General features: G+C 37.0%; 1 protein-coding gene across 4 annotated transcripts in view; it reads left to right on the top strand.

The window, feature by feature from the left end:
• The window catches only part of LOC126710503 (ABC transporter B family member 11-like), an 86,770-nt gene that overhangs the window by 42,783 nt on the left and 19,875 nt on the right, over positions 1-24,112 (top strand). Inside the window, exons 1-13 of one of the 4 annotated variants that reach the window (XM_050410986.1) lie at positions 2,688-2,874; positions 3,059-3,453; positions 3,718-3,772; positions 3,879-4,054; positions 4,152-4,373; positions 4,499-4,737; positions 4,951-5,476; positions 5,580-5,853; positions 6,375-7,255; positions 7,447-7,713; positions 7,831-8,094; positions 8,199-8,492; positions 8,646-9,149. The exons of 1 other annotated variant lie outside the window; for it this stretch is intronic. In XM_050410986.1, the coding sequence (XP_050266943.1) occupies positions 3,124-3,453; positions 3,718-3,772; positions 3,879-4,054; positions 4,152-4,373; positions 4,499-4,737; positions 4,951-5,476; positions 5,580-5,853; positions 6,375-7,255; positions 7,447-7,713; positions 7,831-8,094; positions 8,199-8,492; positions 8,646-9,002 (3,885 nt within the window). In that variant the 5' untranslated portion in view covers positions 2,688-2,874; positions 3,059-3,123 and the 3' untranslated portion in view covers positions 9,003-9,149. Of the gene's footprint in view, positions 1-2,662; positions 2,875-3,058; positions 3,454-3,717; positions 3,773-3,878; positions 4,055-4,151; positions 4,374-4,498; positions 4,738-4,950; positions 5,477-5,579; positions 5,854-6,374; positions 7,256-7,446; positions 7,716-7,830; positions 8,095-8,198; positions 8,493-8,645; positions 9,150-24,112 lie in introns of those variants that run through there. 2 more of the 4 variants (XM_050410987.1, XM_050410989.1) reach the window with 2 other exon arrangements.

The raw sequence follows: 24,112 nt of genomic DNA, 5'->3' as shown, positions 1-24,112 counted from the left end.
GTTGTCTTGGAACAAACGTACACATAGGTGTCATTCCCGGATTAACTTGAATTAATAAGGCATCATTAGATGGGGCCATATCCGGGACCGCCATGTCGAAAGCATGATTCTGTAATCTATAAGAAAGCTAGTAGTGGAGGGTGGCAGCAAATGTGTCTTGCACCTGGGAGGCTCCTGTAATTTGGACCTGTACCTTAAGAGCATCACAAAGATGGGGGTCTTTAAGGGACATATTAAAATTAGGGAAAAGTGTGACAAAGACTGTTCCCGCATTTAAGGTGGTTTGAACTGTCCCTATAACTGCATTTTGGTATTCCAGAAATCTGGAATCAAGAAGTGAAACTCTAGAGACTACTGGGAGTCCTTTCCTTCCATGGAAAGTTAATGCTAACCTAACTACTCCAAAATGAAGATGGGTATATCCTTGTTTCTGCCATGGAACTATAAATTCTCTTGGAAGGGCAAGGGTAATGAAGTTTTCTGTTTCACTTGCTGGGATATTATACTGATCAAACTTGGAGGCTTGGACATATTCTTTTACAGTAGAAGGTTGAGAAGGACCTAAAAGTTTTTTTATGGATTTTTTGAAAGAGACTTGGGATTTATCAAATACAATATAAGGATTTACAATGGGAAAGTCAGTAATAGGGATTTTACAATCTTCAGGAACATGGGAAATTTCATACAAGTAATCTAACCTATTTGCAGTGGATTTTCGAAGGGAAAGATCAAAGGCAAGTTTAGTGGTATCAATTACTTCTGAAGATGAACTTGCCATGATAGTTTCTTTCAGATAGAACTGTTTACCAAAGACCTAACATGACTAAAATGCCAATTTTAGGCTGAAACGTCCACAAGGTTACTATGGAAAAGCAGATTCTTTGAAATCTTTAAAGGCAAACCCCTTAGTGTTCTATTTGATTATCAAATCCAGTGTTCTGATGTGATTAATATAGAGGATCCACAGATTTTGGCAATTGTAAACCACAGAGCGTACTAATCAGGACAATAATCAAATATACTAATTAAAGGAGAGTGAAACTGATCACGGGCTCTGATACCAACTATTATTACTACAAAAGAAGAAGAGGAGAGGGAAGATTGAAATAGAGGGTGTAAGAAGATTATGGAAATTGGTTTACAAAATATACAACTAAGAAGAGATAAAAGATTACATGAAAATAAGGAATGGAACACAAAACTAAATACAGCAAACTTAAGGATATTATTAGACTTAACAACTTTTTTACATTGGATCTGCTAGTGGACATCTTACAGGGATTCTTTTTCTCCTTTCTTCACTTTGCCCTCTTACAAAGCCCTTTAGGGGCTATTTATAAGGAAAACTTTTTACAGAAATATCTTTCATTCAGAGTACAATGATCTTGGAAGAGGGAGTAGGGGCCGACTCCATGTTGACATCTGGCTGAAGAAGCAGATTTTGAACTAAAATCTAAAAAAAAAAAAATTGTAACAGAGAATCTGGAAGGAGAAAAAAAAATTGTAACAGAACAATCAAAAAAAAAAAAAAAAAAAAAAACCCAGCTTCGTTGAGTTGCCTTAAGGCATTGGTACTTTGTCAATAAGCCAACAGAGGTAGAGACATGGTGGAAAGAGAGTGAGGTAGAGACATGGTGATGACAGGGGCAGCTGGAGAAAGTCTTGAGACCGGAGACCAGAGAGAGCTTGAAATGTGAGAAGTGAAAGTGGAAACAAAAGACAAGAAGAGATCTGTGAACTATCTACATCAACAAGGACCGCTCACTCTCTGCTTTTGGGTTCCTAATCTAGTTTTAGCCCGTGTTTTAGACTTAGCCTTTATTTTACTACTTGTTTTCCTGTCTGACTTGTGAGATATTTTGGACTGTATTGGGCTGTTTGAACTTTCCTGTAGGCCCCTTTCTATGTTTAATGTAAGTTTATTTGGTAAAAAAAAAAAAAAAAAAAAAAAAGACAAGAAGAGAGAGATCCGGATTTTTTTTATTTTTAATTTGAGTTGATGTTTTTATTTTGCGTGGAAGTCTCATCCTAAAGTGCAAGCAAGCTGTATACAACCTGTCTAGTGTCTAATGAGATGAAAAAAATAATAATTTTTGAATATAGGTGGTAGATTTTCTACCAATGAGAGAAAGACATGTTAGGCTAAAAAATTAATGAGAGAGACATGAGAAAAAATTAATGAAGAAACTAAACACTAATAATTAATAATTTAATTAATTAATACATTATAAAAGTCAAACAAATTAAATTATGTTAGGCTAAACAATAATTAATAATTTAATAATTAATGAAACAATAATACAACAAATTATAGTTTATAAAAAATAAACAAATTTATGAAACAACTAAACAATAATAATTAATAATTTTATTAATATTTCAAATGAACTTATAGTTTATTGTACAAGTATTTTTGTTCATTTATTTTCTTTTCATTTTTTTTTTCCATTTGAGGTTTTTCGGTGTACATAATGAAAATTTGTTTTGGTTTTAAGAATTTTTTTTTATAAGGCCAAATCTTGAATTTCGGCCGGTATTTACCGAAACACCCGAAATAGACCAAAATGATCTGAAATTTTTTCAAAGTACAATAGGAACACTCTAGACAAAATTTCTGGAGTCGCCACTGCTTACTTATCCTGGAAATGATAATATCAATAGTCTAAATCAGCTTAACTTCACTATTAGTAGAGTACTCTAATATTAGTTTAAGATATTAACATCTAAATCTATAGAACATGAACAATGATTTTGCATCTGAAAAGTTCAACATAAAAAAAGTACAATATTTCCCTTCCGTTTCTTTTTTGTGCTAAAATTTCCCTTTTGTTACTTAAATGGCCATTTTAGTTGAATTCAAGACAAAGATGCTAGGTCAATTCCCTGTTGTACTATTATCATTTTAACTTCTCATATATATATATATATATATATATATATATATCATTTTATCGGTTAGTGATGATGCTAAGTTAGTATTTCTCTTAAGTCCCACTAGTTTGAAATTTCCAGCTTGGCTTATAAGTTACTGATTTCAACCATTAATTGTGTGCTTCAGGGGCCAAATAGATTCTGTTTATCCTGATTAAAGTAACTAAAAATTGCATTGGGATCTTGGATAAAATGGCAGTGGAGAATGGCTTGGACAGCCAAACAAACACAGATGCAGCCACCACATCAAAAAGCAATGCAGAAGAAGAGAAAACCTCCAGCATGAATGGTGATCAAGAAGACTCAAAGAAGAGCAAAGGGGATGAGAAAACTAGCACTGTTCCATTTCGGAAACTGTTCTCATTTGCAGATTCCACTGATATTTTGCTGATGATCCTTGGCACAATTGGTGCCGTTGGGAATGGGATATGTATGCCCCTTATGACTCTGCTATTCGGGGAATTGTCCAATTCTTTTGGACAAAACCAGAATAGCCCCAACATGGTTGATACAGTTTCCAAGGTACAGATATTCTGCATAAGTTGTAATTGATAAGGTCCAACCTTTTGACTGAAAGATGTGATTTAAATTTTAAGACTTATGATTTAAATACTTTTCAGAGATAAGAATTTGATATATTTCAGCTGCTTATATAATAATATACTGGAGCTTGAATTGAGTATTAACCTATGTTCAGGGATGTATTAGCAACCCTATTCTTTCTTTTCTGACATCTTAAAATTGTTACGTGAAGATCTTATAAATTGGTTTCCTCCAAAATTTTAGGTCTGTCTAAAATTTGTCTACTTGGCACTGGGTGCGGCTCTGGCAGCTTTCCTTCGTAAGTACATTGCATATTCCAATCACTTCAAAATTTTATTGCTTATTGTTCTTTTGTTCATCAGTATCAGTTGTTGAGTTGAGAAATATGCTTTGTTGTTTGCCAGAGGTGGCTTGTTGGATGGTGACAGGGGAGCGACAGGCTGCACGAATAAGGCGATTATATCTGAAGACTATTCTGAGGCAAGATGTTGCATTCTTTGATAAGGAAACAAACACTGGCGAGGTTGTTGGCAGAATGTCTGGTGACACCGTCCTAATACAGGATGCAATGGGTGAGAAGGTACTAAAGTGCTGTTACAGTTACATCAAAAGCAATGATCCTGTATTTTGCGTATCTTTGCACAAGATCCAGTGGTTTAAAAATTGTGTTTGTGCAGGTTGGGAAATTTTTGCAACTGACTACTACATTCATCGGAGGCTTTGTGGTAGCATTTATCAAAGGGTGGCTTCTAACCCTTGTCATGTTATCCTCTCTTCCTCTTCTTGTGGCATCTGGTGCAGTAATGTCCATCATCATACCCAAGATGGCGTCCCGGGGACAAAGTGCTTATGCAAAAGCAGCAAATGTAGTTGAACAGACGACTGGCTCAATCAGAACAGTATGTCATGTTGTCATAACAAAATATGTGCCTGGGATATTTTGGAGTTTTATCTTGAAATAATGTGTTTGGTTCTGCTTTTAAGTTTTATAAAAATCATGACATTGAACTTGATTGTTGTCTAGGTTGCATCATTCACCGGTGAAAAGCAAGCTATAATTAGTTACAAGAAATTTGTTTTAAAAGCTTACAATTCAGGCGTTCAGGAAGGCTTGGCTTCTGGTTTTGGTCTTGGCACAGCTACGTTTGTACGCTTCTGCACTTACGCTTTGGCAGCATGGTTTGGTGCAAAGATGATTCTGGAGAAAGGATATAATGGGGGTCAAGTGCTGTCCGTGATAATTGCCGTGTTATCTGGTTCCATGTGAGCTGCATTTCTTTTCTTGTTTTACTACTAATAGCTTTCATATGCTAATATTGTTATATTCTCATTGTACCTAATAAATGGAAATTTCCTCCTGTTTTTGTTTCATAAAAAGCAAGCAAAAAATTTAAAAATTCAGATTGGTATTTGTACATCTTAGTTTCTAAATTATTCATCAGTCTCTCATTTTCTGATTCCATATGGATATTTCAGGTCTCTAGGACAGGCATCTCCCTGCATGAGTGCATTCACTGCGGGACAAGCTGCAGCATTTAAGATGTTTGAAACTATAGGGAGGAAGCCAGTGATAGATGCTTATGACACAAAGGGAAGGACGTTAGATGACATTCATGGAGATATAGAGCTAAGGGATGTTTATTTCAGTTACCCAAGCAGACCGGATGAACTAATATTCAATGGATTCTCTCTTTCTATCCCAAGTGGCACAACTACAGCTTTGGTTGGACAAAGTGGAAGTGGGAAGTCAACAGTCATTAGTCTGATAGAGAGATTCTATGACCCTCTTGCTGGCGAAGTTCTTATAGGTGGAATTAACATCAAAGAATTTCAACTCAAATGGATTAGAGGGAAAATTGGTCTTGTCAGCCAGGAACCTGTGTTATTTGCATCCAGCATTAAGGATAATATTGCATATGGAAAGGATGGTGCAACTATTGAAGAGATAAGAGCAGCAGCTGAACTAGCCAACGCTGCTAAATTCATTGACAAATTGCCACAGGTTCTGATTTTCAGTCAACTTGATTACACTGTGGGACCTTGTGTTCATATTCATTATCAGAAAACTTGTTGATTTACTTCAATAATTTGAATTTCATTTCCAGGGGCTAGATACCATGGTTGGTGAGCACGGAACACAGATGTCTGGTGGACAGAAACAGAGGATTGCCATTGCAAGAGCAATTCTGAAAGACCCACGAATACTACTTCTTGATGAAGCTACAAGTGCACTTGATGCAGAGTCTGAAAGGATAGTGCAAGAGGCATTGGACAGGATTATGGTCAACAGGACAACAGTCATTGTTGCCCATCGTTTGAGCACAGTAAGGAATGCTGATATGATTGCCGTCATTCATAGAGGAAAGATGGTTGAAAAGGGTACCTAATAACTATAGCCATTGATTTCTTTTTTAAAATTTATTCTCATGTGGAATCAGTATCAAAGTGTGCATCGAACCCTGTGTTTATAGTATGTACTGGGTAATAATTTGTTATCACGACCAAAACATATCACAATCTCCCAAGCATGAATTTTCTTTAATTGGAATGAGGATATATGTAGAAGCCTTCATCAATCTGTATTATGGGAATTGGTATATGTCCTGGATATTGTCATCAAACATCAATTTTTCGAAATTCACAAATGATTATAGAAGTTGCATAATTGAAAAAAAAAATAAAATGAAAAGGACTTTTTTATTTTTTTATTTTTTTATTTTTTGAGAAACAGAATGAAAAGGACTTGCTTTCTTATACTATCATGCATTATTTTTTCCTAATCAATTTTGGAATCTTAAACTAGTCTTCGCTACAAGTAATTATTGGATCCCAGATTTCACATACTGATGTGAAAGAAGATGGTTGACTTATACTGTGTAATGTTTATGTCACTTGATCAGGCTCGCACTCAGAACTACTCAAGGATCCTGAGGGAGCATACTCTCAGCTTATACGCTTGCAAGAAGTAAAAAAAGGATCAGAACAAGCTTTAGTTGATCGAAACAATCCAGAAATTACTGTGGAATCATTCAGACACTCAACTCAAAGAATATCAATCCAACGATCTATAAGTCGAGGATCATCTGGAGTGGGAAACAGTAGCCGCCACTCATTCTCTGTATCATTTGGTTTACCTACAGGAGTTAATGTACCAGAAATTGCACGGGCAGAAACAGAATCCCCTTCAGTACCTACAGAAGAACTTCCAAATGTTCCACTCAGCCGCGTTGCCTACCTTAGCAAGCCTGAGATTGCAGTGCTTATAATTGGAGCTGTAGCAGCAATCCTCAATGGCGTAATACTTCCAATTTTAGGATTACTAATTTCCAGAGCTATCAAGATATTTTTTGAACCTAATGGACTAAAAAAGGATTCAAAATTTTTGGCAATCATGTTTATGCTCCTTGGTCTGGCATCATTTCTGATGAGTCCAGCACGATCATATTTCTTTGCTGTGGCTGGGTGTAAATTAATCAGACGTATTAGAGTAATGTGCTTTGAGAAGGTGGTTAACATGGAGGTTAGCTGGTTTGATGATGCTGATAATTCAAGTGGTGCAATTGGTGCAAGGCTCTCAGTAGATGCAGCATCAGTGCGTGCTTTAGTAGGGGATGCACTTGGTCAGATGGTAGAAAATATGGCTTCAGCGGTTGCTGGGTTGGTCATTGCCTTTGTCGCTTGCTGGCAGTTGGCTTTTATTATCCTGTTATTGATTCCTCTAATTGGAGTTAATGGGTTTATTCAAGTGAAGTTCATGAAAGGATTTAGTGCAGATGCAAAGGTATGCTTTAAAACTAATGCCTTTTCTATGTTACTATGTATGATTGCACCATGCTAAACATTCTTCAAGGACAGACTTGAAAAAAGTAGAAATTATATCCAAGAATGATAATGTTGTCGAATTCTTTACAAGTAAATTTTAGTATTTGTGTTAAAAAGAATTTATCAAGATGTAAATTTTAATTTTTACAGATGATGTATGAGGAAGCGAGCCAGGTTGCAAATGATGCTGTTGGAAGTATAAGAACGGTTGCTTCTTTTTGTGCTGAAGAGAATGTGATGGAATTATACAAAAGAAAATGTGAAGGTCCGATGAAGACTGGGATACGGCAAGGACTGATTAGTGGAATAGGATTTGGGTTATCTTTCTTCTTAATGTATTCTGTCTACGCAACTAGTTTCTATGCTGGAGCTCGACTTGTTGAGGCTGGCAAAACAACATTCTCAGACGTTTTCCGGGTAAATATTCTTCCCATGTTTTTCGAAGTTTTTTAGAAGAAATTTGGCAACTTCTAGAGAATGGTGAAATTTACTCATACAAAATTAACTTTGAAATTTTGTATGTATGCTCTACAGGTTTTTTTTGCCTTAACCTTGGCAGCAATAGGAATTTCTCAAACAAGCTCCTTTGCTCCTGATTCTAGCAAAGCCAAGAACGCGGCTGCTTCCATATTTGCAATATTAGATCGGAAGTCAAAGATAGACCCAAGTGAGGAGTCTGGCATGAAATTGGATGATGTGAAGGGCGAAATTGAGCTTCGTCATGTAAGCTTTAAGTATCCTTCTAGACCAGATATTCAGATTTTCCGAGACCTCAACTTAAAAATTCATTCTGGGAAGGTAAAGTTTAATTATAGTATTGTATCTAAACTTCCATTTCCTTTTCGCAAGGAGCATTTCATTTAAAACGTACTGATCAAGTTATTGTTCTCAACATCTTTCAGACGGTTGCCCTTGTCGGAGAAAGTGGTAGTGGAAAATCAACAGTGGTCTCACTTTTACAAAGATTTTATGATCCTGATTCAGGCCATATAACACTGGATGGAATTGAAATTCAAAAGTTTCAACTCAAATGGTTGAGGCAGCAAATGGGGCTTGTGAGCCAAGAACCAATTTTGTTCAATGACACTATCCGTGCCAACATTGCATATGGAAAGGAAGGAGATGCAACTGAGGCAGAAATTATATCTGCATCAGAGTTGGCCAATGCCCACAAATTCATTAGTAGCTTACAACAGGTTTGAGCAATACAATACAAATCATTTTTCAAAACCCATCTCATTTTCATTCACAAACCAAGTCCCTCTATTAAGACACTTATGGTGGATAGCATTAACTTGCACATGTGCTTTAATCCTTGTCTCACAAGTTTGCAAAATTGTAAAATGCAGGGTTATGATACCACGGTAGGTGAACGAGGAGTCCAATTATCTGGTGGGCAAAAGCAACGTGTAGCCATTGCACGTGCCATAGTCAAAAGTCCAAAAATATTACTATTAGATGAAGCTACTAGTGCACTAGATGCCGAGTCTGAGAAAATTGTTCAAGATGCATTAGACCGAGTCATTGTTAACCGGACTACAATAGTTGTGGCTCATCGATTATCCACAATCAAGAATGCTGATCTAATAGCAGTTGTTAAAAATGGAGTAATAGTGGAGAAAGGAAAGCATGAAACTTTGATTAATATCAAGGATGGATTTTACGCCTCCTTAGTGGCACTTCATACCAGTGCTTCAACCGTTTGAATTATTTTCTAACTGTTCTCTTCTTTTATTGAGAAAGACATGCAACATTTTAATTTTCAATGTAACATTTTTGTAACTAAATGTATCATACACTATCATGCATTTTAAATTTTATTTTGAAAAATCAAGTTAGTACAATTTTTATTTTGTGTGAAAAATGAGATTTTTATTTTTTATTTGAGAGAGAGAGAGAGGAGTGGAGATAATATCAGTTAACAGAATGGGTTGACAACTATTTATTATCTGTTTTAGGTTTAAAAAGATATCATTTAATTTCCAATCAGACGATACATGAAGTATTTTGAAGTTTGGTAGAAGATGATATCTAGAAAAGATTACAACTAAAAGTCAAAATATTCCTTCATTTTAGGTAAACCCTATCTTAAATTTAAAACATATCTTTATTTAAAACTGAAAAAATGAAAGCAAGCTGATCTGACAAAACTCTCACATCTTCCTCCACTCCTAATCACAAAAGATGATGAGTGTTTTTATCTTCACCCTCAGAGTCACCCTCATACTCACCCTCAGAGTCACCCTATGGGGGTTGCTCAGATTTAATATGGGATTTGGTAGATTGCATGTCTTATCTGACTGATGAAAGTGAGGTGACAAAGCCAGGCCCTGATTGTTGCACTGCGTTTGAATTAACAATGAATACCGATGCTTCGTGTATTATAGAAGCCACAAAGATCGCTCCTTCCTATGATATTAATTTGAATGTTACAAGGGTCCTGATGATGCCTGAAGTTTGTCGTGATGGTAAATGATTTGATCTTTATCTTGTTTAATTTGCATACTAACATTTGCAAATTTCTACTTATTTAATGTGTTAATGAGTTGTGGGGCTTTATTTTTTTTGCATGCAGTTTCCTTGCCTCCTGAGTCAACTCCTGGTATGTGTTTAGGACATTAAGAGCTTAATAGTGATGCTCAAGTCTTTTTTTTTTTTTTTTTTCAAATAAAAATAAAAATTTTGAGATTTTTTTTTTTTGGATATTGTTAGAAAAATGCAGTTTCCTTACTATCATTCAAGGCATTTTTTTTAAAATAAAAAGATATGAGCTGCAATTGATTTTTCAAATAAAGGAATTAATCAACAGTGAAAGTTAGTAATATTTAATTAATTAACTTTTAGAGAAAAATAAAAATAAAAATAACGAAAATTGTATTTGGTTTACAAAAAATAGCTCGTCAATCCCTCTCTCTTTGGGAATGCATTGTGCCTATAATGTTTTGATTGTGTGTAATTAACTCTCTTTTGAAGAATGAAATTAAGATAAATAAAAATTATAATATTTTTTAAGCAGTGTTTTCAATTTCTTAAATTATAATATTATTATTTTCATATTTGATATTAAATTGTCATTATCAAGTTCATTAGTTTATGCAAAATTACTGATGAATATGATGTTCCAGACTTCGAGTTAAACCTCCAATGACTCCTTCAAAACCATCATCACCAGCTCCAAAATCACCAGCAAAGAGTACTCTAGTTACACCAAGTTCCAAGACTCCATCGCCAACATTCTCAAGCAGTACTGGAGGTGGAGTTCCAGCCTCATCTCCATTGTCACACTCTGGAACCTATTCTACAACTGTTTCCTTCGGTGTTCCTGTTAGTATGCTTATTGCTTCATTAGTGATTTAGGATAGGGTAAAAATAAAAAAATTATTTTCATTAGTGGTTTAAGATATGGTAAAAAAAAAAAAAAAAATTCATTGGTGGTTTAGAATAAGGTAAAATTTTATTCTCATTTTAGGACGCTATGTGTTTTGTGCTTGAAGATTTACTTTCTTCAAATTCTCTAAATAATTTTTGGTGTTTGGCTTATTTCAATTACTAATACTAATACTAATATTTGGTATTTTTATTATTATTTAGTATTTAGTTTATAGATTGATTGAAATCACGGGGGGTGTGATTATTTATTTGCTTATATATATATATATATATATATATATATATATTTTTATAATGTTCCTTGTAATAGTCAAATTTTGAATTTTTTTTCTTAAGCAAAGGGCACCCTAGATTTCAAGCTAGGGTGCAAAAGCATATGAAAAAAAAAAAAAAAAAAAAAAAAAAAAAAAAAAAAAAAAAAAAAAAACCCAAATAGACATCCATATAATTTTAACAAACTATCAATCAAGATAAATACAAAAAATAATGATTTTTTAATACATTAACGCTCCGTTTATTTCAATGTAAAATATTTGTAAAGGTAAAATATTTTACATGCAAAATATTTTATTGAAAATATTTTCATTTTATGGTGTTTGGTTTGTACTCCTGAAAATGCAAAAAAAAAAAAAAAATTGTATGTTTCAATTTTAACAATCTCACAAAACCAAACCACCACCACTCCATCAACCACCCAAACCACCACCAGATCCGCACAAACCCACCTACCACCACCCTGACACTCCAGTACCACCACCCTAACACTCCAGTACCACTCAAATCCACAAAAAAAAGAAAAGAAAAAAAGAGAGGCCAAAGCCAGCCAACCACTCACCATAACCCACAAACCCAGTTCTCACCATGGCCCACAAATCATTCTTGCCACCCAAAAACGCAGCCATCAACAGACCCACAAACATCCCAGCCACCCAAAAATGTAGCCACCCACTACAACTCAAAAACCTAGCCACCCACCATAACCCATAAAACTAGCCAAAAATCTCAAATCAACAAACCCATGTAGTGGTAAAAAAAACTAGATCTAAGAATTGGTGGGTGAGTTGATGAAGGTGGAGGTAGAGCCGATGTGATGGAGGTAAAAGAATCAGTGGAGTTAGAGCTAGTGCATGGTCAGATCGAAAAAAGAATCGGTGGGTTTGAGTGGTTGAACCAAACTCGATGAGTGGAGGTGAGTCAGGCGACAATGGCAAAGGTGGCGCCGGTGATAAGAGCTGCCGGAGATGAGTGGTGCCGACGAAACTGAGAGTGGCTTGGTGACTCTGGTTTGTGAAGGGGGAGAACTTGAGAGTGAGAAGGGAGAGAGTGTGAGAGGGATTGAGGTATAAGGGAGTATCGGGGTGAGAGCTTCAAAGCAAATGTAAAATGTTTTACCAAAATTTTAAGCGTAAAATATTTTACATAAATTTGCCTAGTTGATTTAGTTGATTGAAAATATTTTACTTTTGATTAAATATTTTACTGCAAAACAAACACAGTAAAATGGGAAAATATTTTACGTTAAAACAAACGGAGCGTAAGATGCAATCATCTACTAAAAAAGATGTAATCATTTACCACAAAAAACACAAAATAATAATGTTCCTTAAGAGCATCAGCTGTTGCCAAAAAAAAAAAAAAAAAAAATACAAACCAAAACTTACTTTTGCTACTTTAATATAGCATTTATAACATTTGGTATTGTAGTGTTTTTAGTATTTGGTGTTATAAATGCTAAATATTTAGCATTTAGAACACCTGATGCTAGTACTCTATTATTGGGTTGACTAAAATTTTAAATTTTTTTAAAATTTTTGTCTTTGTTAAATTTTTGGGTTGGGTAGGTATTAGTTGAGTTAGACTAATTGGAAAGGTGGAGGCCTAAGGTTTTCGAAGAGGGAGGCCCAACTCTAGAAATAAGAAAAATATAACCAATAATATTTTTTTTTTCAATAGGCCAGAAGGCCCAAGCTCCCTTGGGTCCATCCCTAATCTTAATGTCAAACTTTTGAGTTAGGATGTGTTTGGAATCTTTGGATGTCATTTATTTTATTGAAATTGAAAAATTATTGCTGAAAGTACTATAGATAAATGTAAAAGTTAGTTGAAATAGTATAGTAAAACTCATGAATTGGGTTGACTAAAATTTTAATTTTTTTTTAAATTTTTGTCTTTGTTAAATTTTTGGGTTGGGTAGGTATTAGTTGAGTTAGACTAATTGGAAAGGTGGAGGCCTAAGGTTTTCGAAGAGGGAGGCCCAACTCTAGAAATAAGAAAAATATAACCAATAATATTTTTTTTTTCAATAGGCCAGAAGGCCCAAGCTCCCTTGGGTCCATCCCTAATCTTAATGTCAAACTTTTGAGTTAGGATGTGTTTGGAATCTTTGGATGTCATTTATTTTATTGAAATTGAAAAATTATTGCTGAAAGTACTATAGATAAATGTAAAAGTTAGTTGAAATAGTATAGTAAAACTCATGAATATTGTCAAAAAGTGCAGTAGGACCCATGAATAGTAGCAAAAATAAGTTAAATAGTGAAATAATTTTCATTTTTCATTCTAACTTAAACGAACACTTAAGATGAATAGCATCTCACTTACATGACTATTATTGCGGTTAAATAGTTATTATTTATATCCTTCTTTACTATATCGTCATCAAAGTCATTATATTTCTAAAAATAAATAAATATAAAAAAGAGCTCTCAAACATAAATCTATTATTATTATTATTATTATTATTATTTGGATTAATCCCTCTTTCATTTTCGTTATTCTTATTAGTTTACTATTAACATAAACAATATACTGGCTTCAAATACATGACTAAGTTGAGTTAGCTATTACTCATAATGTAATGAATTTATCTTTTACTTAATAAAGTTATGAGTTTTTCATCATTAAAAAAAAAAAAAAAAATTCATAGTTTTCACTTTTCATCTTTAAATTTATTTGAAACTTTTTGAGGCGATATAGATAATAGATCACCTCTGTACCTTGGCCTCAATAGGACCTCCAACCACGACAACAGTAACAGCCTCCCCAACAATTTTTTTTTTTTTTGTTGCTGAAATTTTTTTTTTTTTTTTTTTGGTTAAGAGGAAATGACAAACAGACAAAAGCTATCCCACACTGGAAGTGAGACCAGCATTAACAGACATATTACAACACATTCCAGCCAAGTCTGAAATAACTAAACACAAGACACTAGTACTTGGCGGGTGATTAAATACAACAAAAGTATCATCCATTAAACATCCCCATCTTGCAAGCGCATCAGCACAACAATTTCCTTCCCTATAAACATGCTTCACTTGAACCCGAGAAAACCTTTGCAGCAAGCACCTATAGTCACACGGTATAGGAGAATATGACTTAACAAAATCCACATCTGAACTAATGAGATCAACCACCACTCTCGCATCTAACTCCACAATCAAATTCTGAATTCCTTCACTCAAAGCCAACTTCAACCCATCTCTTAACGCCCAAAATTCTGCTGTAACACTGGTGGCAAAACCAATGGATCTCGCAAAACCCTTGACCTAGTGTCCGCTACTATCCCTGATTAATCCCCCACCCCCTGCTTTGCCTGGATTCCCATCTGAAGCGCCGTCCGTATTAAGCTTGAACCACCCTTCAGGCGGTTTGGACTAGCTCACCTAGATTAAGCTTCTTTGATTAACCTTCCTTACCTTTCCAACACAATAGAAAAATTCCAAGGCTTGGCTTATACAGTGGTTGTGGAGATTCATATTGACAGGAATGTTTTCAAACACAACATTATTACAGTGCTTCCATAAACTCCAAATAGCAAAAGGAAAAATCAAACTCCAAGGGATGCTACTGTGATGCACACGTTGGCTGTGACTATTGTCATAAAGCCATTCACCCAAGCTTTGACTATGAGTAGGCAGATTGATATGAGGGGTCCGTATCTTTGACCAAAAATAAAGAGCAAAGGGACATTCCCTCAGTAAATGATTAATGGACTCATTCTCATTTTTACACACAGGACAGAGAGTATTACAAATGATACCACGGCTCGCAAGGACCTCCCTCACAGGCGCACTATTATGCAAGCAGAGCCAGAAAAAGCTTCTAATCTTTGGAATAGTATCAAGCTTCCATATCCAAGCTCCCTTGAATGTGTTCACACCAAAATCAATCAAAATACTCTGATAAGAAGAATTGGTAGAAAAAATCCCATCCTTTGTATATTTCCACTTCAAAGCATCCTCACCACTTCCAAACTCTTGAATTGGGACTGCTCTGATTTTATCTTTAATGCAAGCAGGCAAGATAAAAGACAAAATCTCCCATTTCCATTCAAAATTACCCCAAAAATCAGCTATGGTAAGCTGCATATCCTCCCTAGATAATGGCCCCTCTATAAGCTCTCTTAAGGCTTGCCCTCGGATCCAACTATCCGTCTAGACACTCTTTCTAGAATTTTTCCCAACTCTCCACCAAATTCCCTTAGAAAACACAGGAAAACCAACCTTAATAGCCTTCCAATTAGAAGAGGAAGGAAGACCATCAGGATTATTAGAGTTAATTCTAACATTTGAACAATATTTTGTCAACAAAACCCGTGCCCATAAAGCTTCTTTTTCATGATACATGCGCCAATTGAGTTTAGCCAATAGAGCAACATTCTTAGCTCTAGCTGACTGGATCCCCAACCCACCTTCTTCCTTGGATCTAATAATTTTTTCCCACCCAACCAGATGCATTTTCCTCTTTTCATTGGTTGACCCCCACAGAAAGTCTCTATTTATTTTATCTAGTTTATCACACAAGTGGCTAGGTAAAGCAGCTCCTTGCATAACATGGTTTGGAATGGCTGACATCACAGACTTCACCAAAACCGCCCTTCCAGCAAAGGATAGAAATTTGGTTTTCCAACCCGCCAATCTCTTCATAACCCGATCAGCCACAAAATCAAATTGCCTCCTTGGGGCCCCTTTGTGTTTAATAGGAAACCCCAAATACTTTCCAAAATTGTTCGTTTCAAACATTCCCAATTTTCCACAAATTTCTTCCCTCAACTCAGCACCAATATTAGGAGAGAAGTATATTCTAGATTTAGTACAGCTAACCTTTTGACCAGACTCCAAACAAAATTCCCGTAGCACCTCCGATATAACACCACCAATCTCCTTAGTGGCCTTAGCAAAAAGAATAAGATCATCCACAAAAAGTAGATGGGAAATTTTTATATTCCCATGTGATGCCTTAAGGGAACACCAAGAACCATTAGAACATTTCTTTTCAATTAAGAAGCCTAAATACTCCATGCACAAAATAAACAGGTATGGAGACAAAGGGTCTCCCTGCCTAATGCCCCTTGAGGGGCTGAAAGGATCAAGAGCACAGCCATTCACCAAAATAGACAAAGATGAGGTCGATATATAGCTCATGATCAGTTTAATGATGTTATTAGGAAACCGAAAAGCTTGAAGCACTTTATGTATAAAGCTCCACTCCAGCCGATCATAAGCTTTCTCAAGATCCATCTTTACTGCTATATAACCCTCTCTTCCCTTCATTCTGTCCATCGTATAACGTAATTCTTGAGCAATGATTACATTATCCACTCCTCTCCTACCCAGAACAAAGGCAGTTTGGATTGGAGAAATGACATTATTGAGCAAAGGCCTAATCCTGGCAACAAGCACCTTCGAAATGATTTTGTACACAGAATTACATAAACTGCTGGGTCTAAAATTGGCCAATGACTCCGGGTTGTTACTGAAAGTTCAAAAACGTGTACAAAAACACTTTTGAACGTTTAGACCCCCAAAAACCAATTTAATCAACACAGCAATATGTAAAACAACTAGTGTGCGGAAACTTAACATATGCTATAACATGGAATTGATTAAACAACTATCTAAGCCACAACAAAATAAACCACAGCAGATAATGTAAAGGCAGAGATAGAGAGGAAGGAAGATGCAAACACAGCGATAACACCAGATATGTTATCGAAGAGGAAACCGAAGACCTCGGCGAAAAACCTCTCCGCCGCCCTCCAAGCGGTAATCAATCCACTAGAAAATACAGTTGGGATACAAGGACAGCAATAGACCCTCCAAGCCTAATCTACCCAATGCACCTAAGCCCTCCAAGCTTCTTGCTCCAACGAGGTTGCGCCGAACCTTTTTCTTTTCTAGCTATCTGGATTCCGCTACTACACCGTAGCATCAACCAATGAATATTGGCTCCTTCCTAACTGCTTCCCAGAACTCCAAACGACTGTCTCACAGAGATGATAATGGTGAGAACCAGGTTTGGTATAATGGCCTCTCAAGGATTTGACAATGGAGAGGAAGAGAGTGAGGGATTTTGATGAGACTCTAAGGTAGAGATTGTGGGTAAAACAATCTGGTTTTTCTTTAGGGTTTCTCTCTCAAAATTCTCTCTAGAAGCTCTCTTTCAATCGTGGGTTAAAAGGGTATTTATACTGAAGTGGAGTGGAATGCGAAACGTCAGGTTTTTCCAAAACAGGGGTGGCTCGCGGCTTGACCTCGCGGCTTGACTAAGTCGCGAGTTCCAGTCGCGAGTTAACCGTATGGCCAGTTGTCCTGTTTTGTCCTGTAGTGCTCCAGCTAGCATGACTGTTCATCTTCCAGCATGCTTGGCACGTGTGCATCTTCTGGCGGGTTGAAGCCGCGAGTCCAGCCGCGAGTCCCAGCCGCGACACTCTGTTTTCTTGCACACTCTTGAGCAATCTTCACACTATCTCACTCACTACCCTTACAACAATCCCACCTAAATACAGGGTTACTAAATGCTGAATTACAAGCAAATTTGGCACGGAATAAAGCCAATTATATGGTTGAATAAATTCAACCTTACAATCTCCCCCTTTGGCTATTCCGTGACAAAACCCTAAAACAGACTCTAGACTTAACATGTGAGTTGGGAACAGTTGATCAAAACTCACTCACACCTAATTCTAGAAGCTGTGAAGCACTTGAATCATATGAACATAAACTCCTGAAACACAACAATACACCATGATCATTGTAAGCAGAAAATTATAAATGCATATGAAACAGGCAATATGAGATCAAGCATAAGATGGAGTTAATAAACAAACCATGGCTTGATCAACCAAGTGAATCACCACAAGGTAGTGATCACAGTGTTCATTCACACTTGGAATGAACACAAGGACATACAAGTTAACAAGCACAAAGCAAGACACTTGCATGTTCAACACTCAACCAATGCATAGCTCACATGGCATATGCATCTAGGAACAATCCTACAAGGGCACAAGAGTGACAGTACAAACAATCACAATGCAGAACATTTAGATTAAAGTACTGATTTCAACATAGCATAAAGGCTGCACTTAAGCATGGTACATACCACAAGGCCTACAAACTATGCATAAAACATAAACCCTAAAAGCTTACAAAAGCATATGGGTACAAACTAACAAATATCATGAATAACATTAACAACATATATTAAAGATTAAACCAAAAGTATATGAAATGAGTTAGGAACAGTTATACACCAAAACCCAGTGTATTAAAACCATAAAAACCATAAAAACACTAATTACTCCCCCTCAACAAATTACTCCCCCTTAAGAGCTGCTTTTCTGCTTCTCAAATATCAATGAACTTCTCCCCCTTTTTGACATGGAATGGCCAAAGGGGCACTTGTCATGCTGAGTTGTGAAGCTGTCAAGTGTAGTAGCCAAGACATCAATCTGGTCTTGCATGGCTCTCATCCTGTCAGAATGCTCAGTCTGGACTGCCCTGATCCCATCAAGCCTTTCCAGAATGATCTGGAAAGCATCTGGAGGTGTGTCTGCAGAGGTTGAAGCTCTGTGTCTTTTGCCACTTCTCCTAGGTGTTGAAGTTGATGCAAGTCCAGCTGCTTCTGCTTCAGTCTCCATTGGAGCAGCCTCTCCTTCATCACCTTCATCTTCTTCTCCTGGAAGCCTGACACTTATCCTTTTGCAGGTGAGCTTGTTGATTGCAGAGGGTGTAGACATGGGACTGATGTCTTGAGGGATTGGAACACCTTTATTCCTAAAAATCCTCATGAGCAAACTTGGAAAGATCAATTTAGGCCTAGATGTTGTTCTTGTCTCATCCACAATGATGTCAAAGATGTGGGAACTTATATCTATGAAGTTCTTCTCTTTGAGATCCATCAGAAAAATTGCTCTAGCACAATTGATTGTGGTCAACTTCTTAATAGGATAAAGGTTAAACATCATGATTATGGTTAGAACCCTCATGTCCACTGGAAAGGCAGTGGTATTCAAACACTTCCCTTCTCTCTGCCCACCTATCCTCTGTTGAACTGTTTCAATAGAGACACTCCTATCCTTGAAATTGATAAACTCCTCATCATCCAAACCTTCAAGCCCTAATGCATCATCTATGACATGGGCATCCAAGACAAATTCTTTACCCCTCACCCAGCAACTCAATTCATTATCCTTTATTACAGCATTTGAGTAAAATTCCCTAATTAAGTGTTCACACACAACAGGGAAACCACCCAAAAGCTTTTCCCATCCTCTTCCTTCAAAACAACTGGGAATAAAAGTTTGCCTTAAATCTTCCAAATCCACAAATCTCTCTTGAATGATTCCTGCATTCAAGAAGTTATCCTTGTATCTCTCAAAATGGTGAACTGACCTAAACAATCTAGGATCCATCTTAAGTCTTTTGTCAGCCTTCTTCGCAGTAGATTTCTTCTTCTGAGGTGAAGGAGCCATCTGTGAACAATCAGAAAAGGCCACAACAACATATAGCAATATATGTGCAGAACCAGTCAGAATCATGTAGTAAACAGAAAGAGATATCAACCAAACAAATGAACTTCAAACACTTAAACAGCCAGCTATTTAGTTCAATCATATGGATAAACCAAGCCTAGGATAGGAAACACATGAACAACATGGTGAAGCAATCCTGAAGGCAAATAAATGACATTGAGGCAGATTTATAGAAAAATGATATGATACTCAAACAATATATTGATTCAAACAGAAGCTACCCACAGATAGACACACTAGAACATGTAAATCTAGCACAGTAAAACTCACAACCTCAGAACGAACCAATAGATATCATTCAACAGCTCAAAGATCAGATTGAAATAAAATAAACACTTAGCTAAGCACAAGATGAAGAGCAATAAGCATATGACAATCATTTAACACAAACTATAGCAATAGCATCCACAAGCTAAGCAAGAACAAGAAGCAGAGACCGAAACTCAAACCCATTTCAAAAACACAATCAAATGCGAAAAATCAAGGGTAAAAGCACAAAAACAAGTAGAAAAGAGGGTAAAACAGAAAACCCATACCTGTAACTTGACGATTTTGAGCTAAAAGAGTGCAACACAAGAGATTGGAAAAGGGAGCACGGAGTGTTTGTGAGGGAGAGTGTTTAGAGGGAAGATGAACAGTCACAAAAATTCGAGGGAAAAAACTGAAAAAGTTTAAAAACTGCTCCTGTTTCTGCAAAACACGCAATTTTCGCGACTGGATTAAGTCGCCACACAGTCGCCAGCTCAAGCCGCTAAAGCACATAAGAACCAAATTTTGAAAAATTTTTCTAAGTGTTTTTCGCGACTGGAAGGTCTACCCGCGAGTGAGTCGCGAGCTGAGCCGCGAAAATCTCTGAGTGAATCTCGCGACTGGACCTTCCACTCGCGAACAAGTCGCCAAAACTGACCAGCGAAGATGCGACTGAGGCTCGCGACTTGACATACCCGCGACTGAGCCGCCAAAACAGGGCAAAACTGTATTTTTAAAATTTTCAGATTTTTCAGCAAAACACTTTCCAAAAACACCTAAAACACTCAAAAATCTTTTTGTGCTTGAATTAACAAAGATTGAGCATGTGAAAACACATTTTATCAAGTACAATCACACAAATGAATATGGCATTTATCGAACATAAACTTGTGTGTTGTGTGTGGATAACAACAATGAGATAGTCCTTTGTCTAATGTGAAGCTTCAATGATCAATTCAACCAAGGCATACGCAATTAGCACTAGATCATGTGACCAATCTCAATTATAGAAATATGAATATATGACTTCCCACACAACTTGATAACATAACTTGGAGCCTTTCATTTGACTCCACTTTCTGCCATAACATTTGATCTTTTGAGGCAATCATCTCTCATTGTGAGAGGTATAGACAACATTTTTCTTTGAAGAACAGGCCTTTGGCCTTTTTGAAAGAAATTTCACTTTTAATATAAGGTCGCTTACCCTTTTTCCTAGTCAAATACTAGAATGTGCGACAGGCTTTTGCAGCTCAATATCTCTTTTCATTTGGAGATTTACATTTAGTGAGCTCTATTTAGCAAAAAAATGAAAGTGGGAAGAGATATAGACACAAGTCTATGCATGTTTCAAGATCAACATAACCATTCACTAATCATTCATGACAAGTTTGAAGATCTATTTACAACAATCACATAGATTTCAAGATTTTTCCCATGGTGATATGAGTGCATGAAAACAAGCAATGCTCGAAAATGCACAAAGCCATTAGCACAAAGGTACAAGGCAAAACGAGTTTTTAAGACAAAACTCAACAAAGTCAATCAAGCTTTTTGATTTTCAAATTTTTATGTAATTTTTGGATTTTTGACTCAAGAAACAAAAAGATTGATAAAACACAATAAAGAAATATTCACAGACAAACAACCAAAAACAAAAACAACAAGCACACCAAACAAACATAGTCACAAAGCATAGGAAGTATTAATGCATGGACATGTTGTAATGCTTATGCATGAGTACCCCTTTTCACCCACACGTCACTTGCGTTTGGGGTGATTTCCTTAAAGGATTGGGTACGGGAGTTAGGGCTTTCAAACCTTCGTGAGAAGCTTTCCAAGCAATTGGTGAATGCACCAATCATCTTCATCACGTCCATCATTCCGGGATCTCCATTTTGCTCTCTAGGTTGATCCCCTGCCCAAGTTCTCCTATCAGTTCTTGGTCCTCCTGACCTTTGAGGAGTAGCACTGTTCTTTGCTCTCAGCTTTTGGCAATTCGGTCGAGTGTGCCCTTGAAGTCCGCAATAATGGCACACATACATTCCTCTAGGACCTCTTTGTGGTCGAGGACGTGACTTGGCACGAGACTCAGACCTACCCACATACTGATTACGATGATTTAGCATCCGTTGGTCCACCACATTCTTCTTCTCCTCCACCTCGAGCTTCACATCAATAGGGTCAGCTGCAACTGGATCTTTGTCTTTGACAAACTTCACTTCTTTGGTGACATTTCCAGTTGAACTACTTCCTCCGCTATATCCCAGTCCGGATTTGTCTGAGAAGCTCTTTTGAGAAGATATAACATCGTCAAGCTTCTTGGTGGTGACCCTCTCTATTTTTGCATTTGCTTGAACAACCTCACTTTCAAGGAATCTAACTTTAGTGTAAGCTTCGGAGAGCTCACCATTCAAAGTTTCAATCTCGCATTTGGCCTCCCTATACCGGATTAGGAGACTTTTGTAGTCCTCCTCAGCCTTCTTCATCTTTCTCACAGCATCCTTGGCCACCCTTGTGTATTCACCAGATTTCTCCAAAAGTGAGTTGTAATTTTCTTGAAGAGTAGCTGTGCTTTCTTCTTCTTCAGCTTCCAATTCTTCAACAATTCCTAGTGAGTCATCCTCACTATGTTCTCCAAGGTCTTGAACAAGCAAATTCAATTCATCCGAAGATTCAACATGAGCAATAGTCATGAAAGCTGAATAGTTCCCTTCTCCATCACAGCTCTCTTCAGATTCTGAGTCGGATGAGTCTGAATCACTCAAGGTCGTGGCATACACCTTGCCTTTTGATTTCAAATAATTAGGACATTCCCTCTTGAAGTGTCCATGCCCGTTGCATTCAAAACAAGTAACACCTTGTGTGGATTGGGATTCTTTTCCATCTTTCCTCTTGAAATCCCTCTTCTCCCTTCCAGAATTTTGGAAATTTCTCTTATCATCAAATTTTCCATTGTTTTTGAATTTCAAAAACTTCTTGAAATTTTTAACAAGATAGGCTACATCCTTGTCAACCATATCTTCTCCTGACGAGCCTTGATCTTCCACCTTCTCATTAACGGTCTTTAGAGCAATGTATTTACCCTTCCGTTGATTTGGCAGTGACATTTCATAGATCTGTAGAGAACCAACCAGCTCCTGCACCTTGATGTCGTCAAGATCCTTGCTCTCTTCAATAGCAGTCACTTTGGCACGGAAGCTTTCCGGCAATGATCGAAGGATCTTCCTTACAATCTTAGAGTCCTCCATCTTCTCCCCCAAGTTAAACTTACTGACAACCACTTCATTCAACTTCCCATAGAAAGAGTCGAAAGACTCATCCTCACTCATCTTGAGCTCCTCAAACCGAGTGGTCAGCATTTGTAACTTGGTATCTTTCACCTTCTTCGTGCCTTCATAAGTTGTTTCCAGAATCTCCCATGCATCTTTGGCAATAGTAATGTGAGAAATCCTGTGAAATTCATCTGGAGACACACCACAGAAAATAGCATTTAGTGCTTTACTGTTAGCATTAGATGCAGTAAGTGCTGCCTTATCCCATGTGGATTTGGCTGCTTCAGGTTTGGTCCAACCCATCTCAACAGCATCCCACACGGATTCATCAATAGAGCATAAAAAGGCTCTCATACGAACCTTCCAAAATGCATAATTACTTCCATCAAAATATGGAGGTGCATTAAGGGATTGAGACCTATCCATCTCAAAAAGAAAGGAAGTCAAGGATCACACAATGGTAATGAAACCAAACAGCTGTGAACCCGCTCTGATACCAATTGAAAGTTCAAAAACGTGTACAAAAACACTTTTGAACGTTTAGACCCCCAAAAACCAATTTAATCAACACAGCAATATGTTAAACAACTAGTGTGCAGAAACTTAACATATGCTATAACATGGAATTGATTAAACAACTATCTAAGCCACAACAAAATAAACCACAGCAGATAATGTAAAGGCAGAGATAGAGAGGAAGGAAGATGCAAACACAGCGATAACACCAGATATGTTATCGAAGAGGAAACCGAAGACCTCGGCGAAAAACCTCTCCGCCGCCCTCCAAGCGGTAATCAATCCACTAGAAAATACAGTTGGGATACAAGGACAGCAATAGACCCTCCAAGCCTAATCTACCCAATGCACCTAAGCCCTCCAAGCTTCTTGCTCCAACGAGGTTGCGCCGAACCTTTTTCTTTTCTAGCTATCCGGATTCCGCTACTACACCGTAGCATCAACCAATGAATATTGGCTCCTTCCTAACTGCTTCCCAGAACTCCAAACGACTGTCTCACAGAGATGATAATGGTGAGAACCAGGTTTGGTATAATGGCCTCTCAAGGATTTGACAATGGAGAGGAAGAGA

Source organism: Quercus robur, chromosome 12 (assembly GCF_932294415.1).
Source record: "Quercus robur chromosome 12, dhQueRobu3.1, whole genome shotgun sequence".
Lineage (NCBI taxonomy): Eukaryota > Viridiplantae > Streptophyta > Magnoliopsida > Fagales > Fagaceae > Quercus > Quercus robur.
Note: the sequence above shows the minus strand (reverse complement) of the source record. Positions and strands in the feature narration are given on the sequence as shown.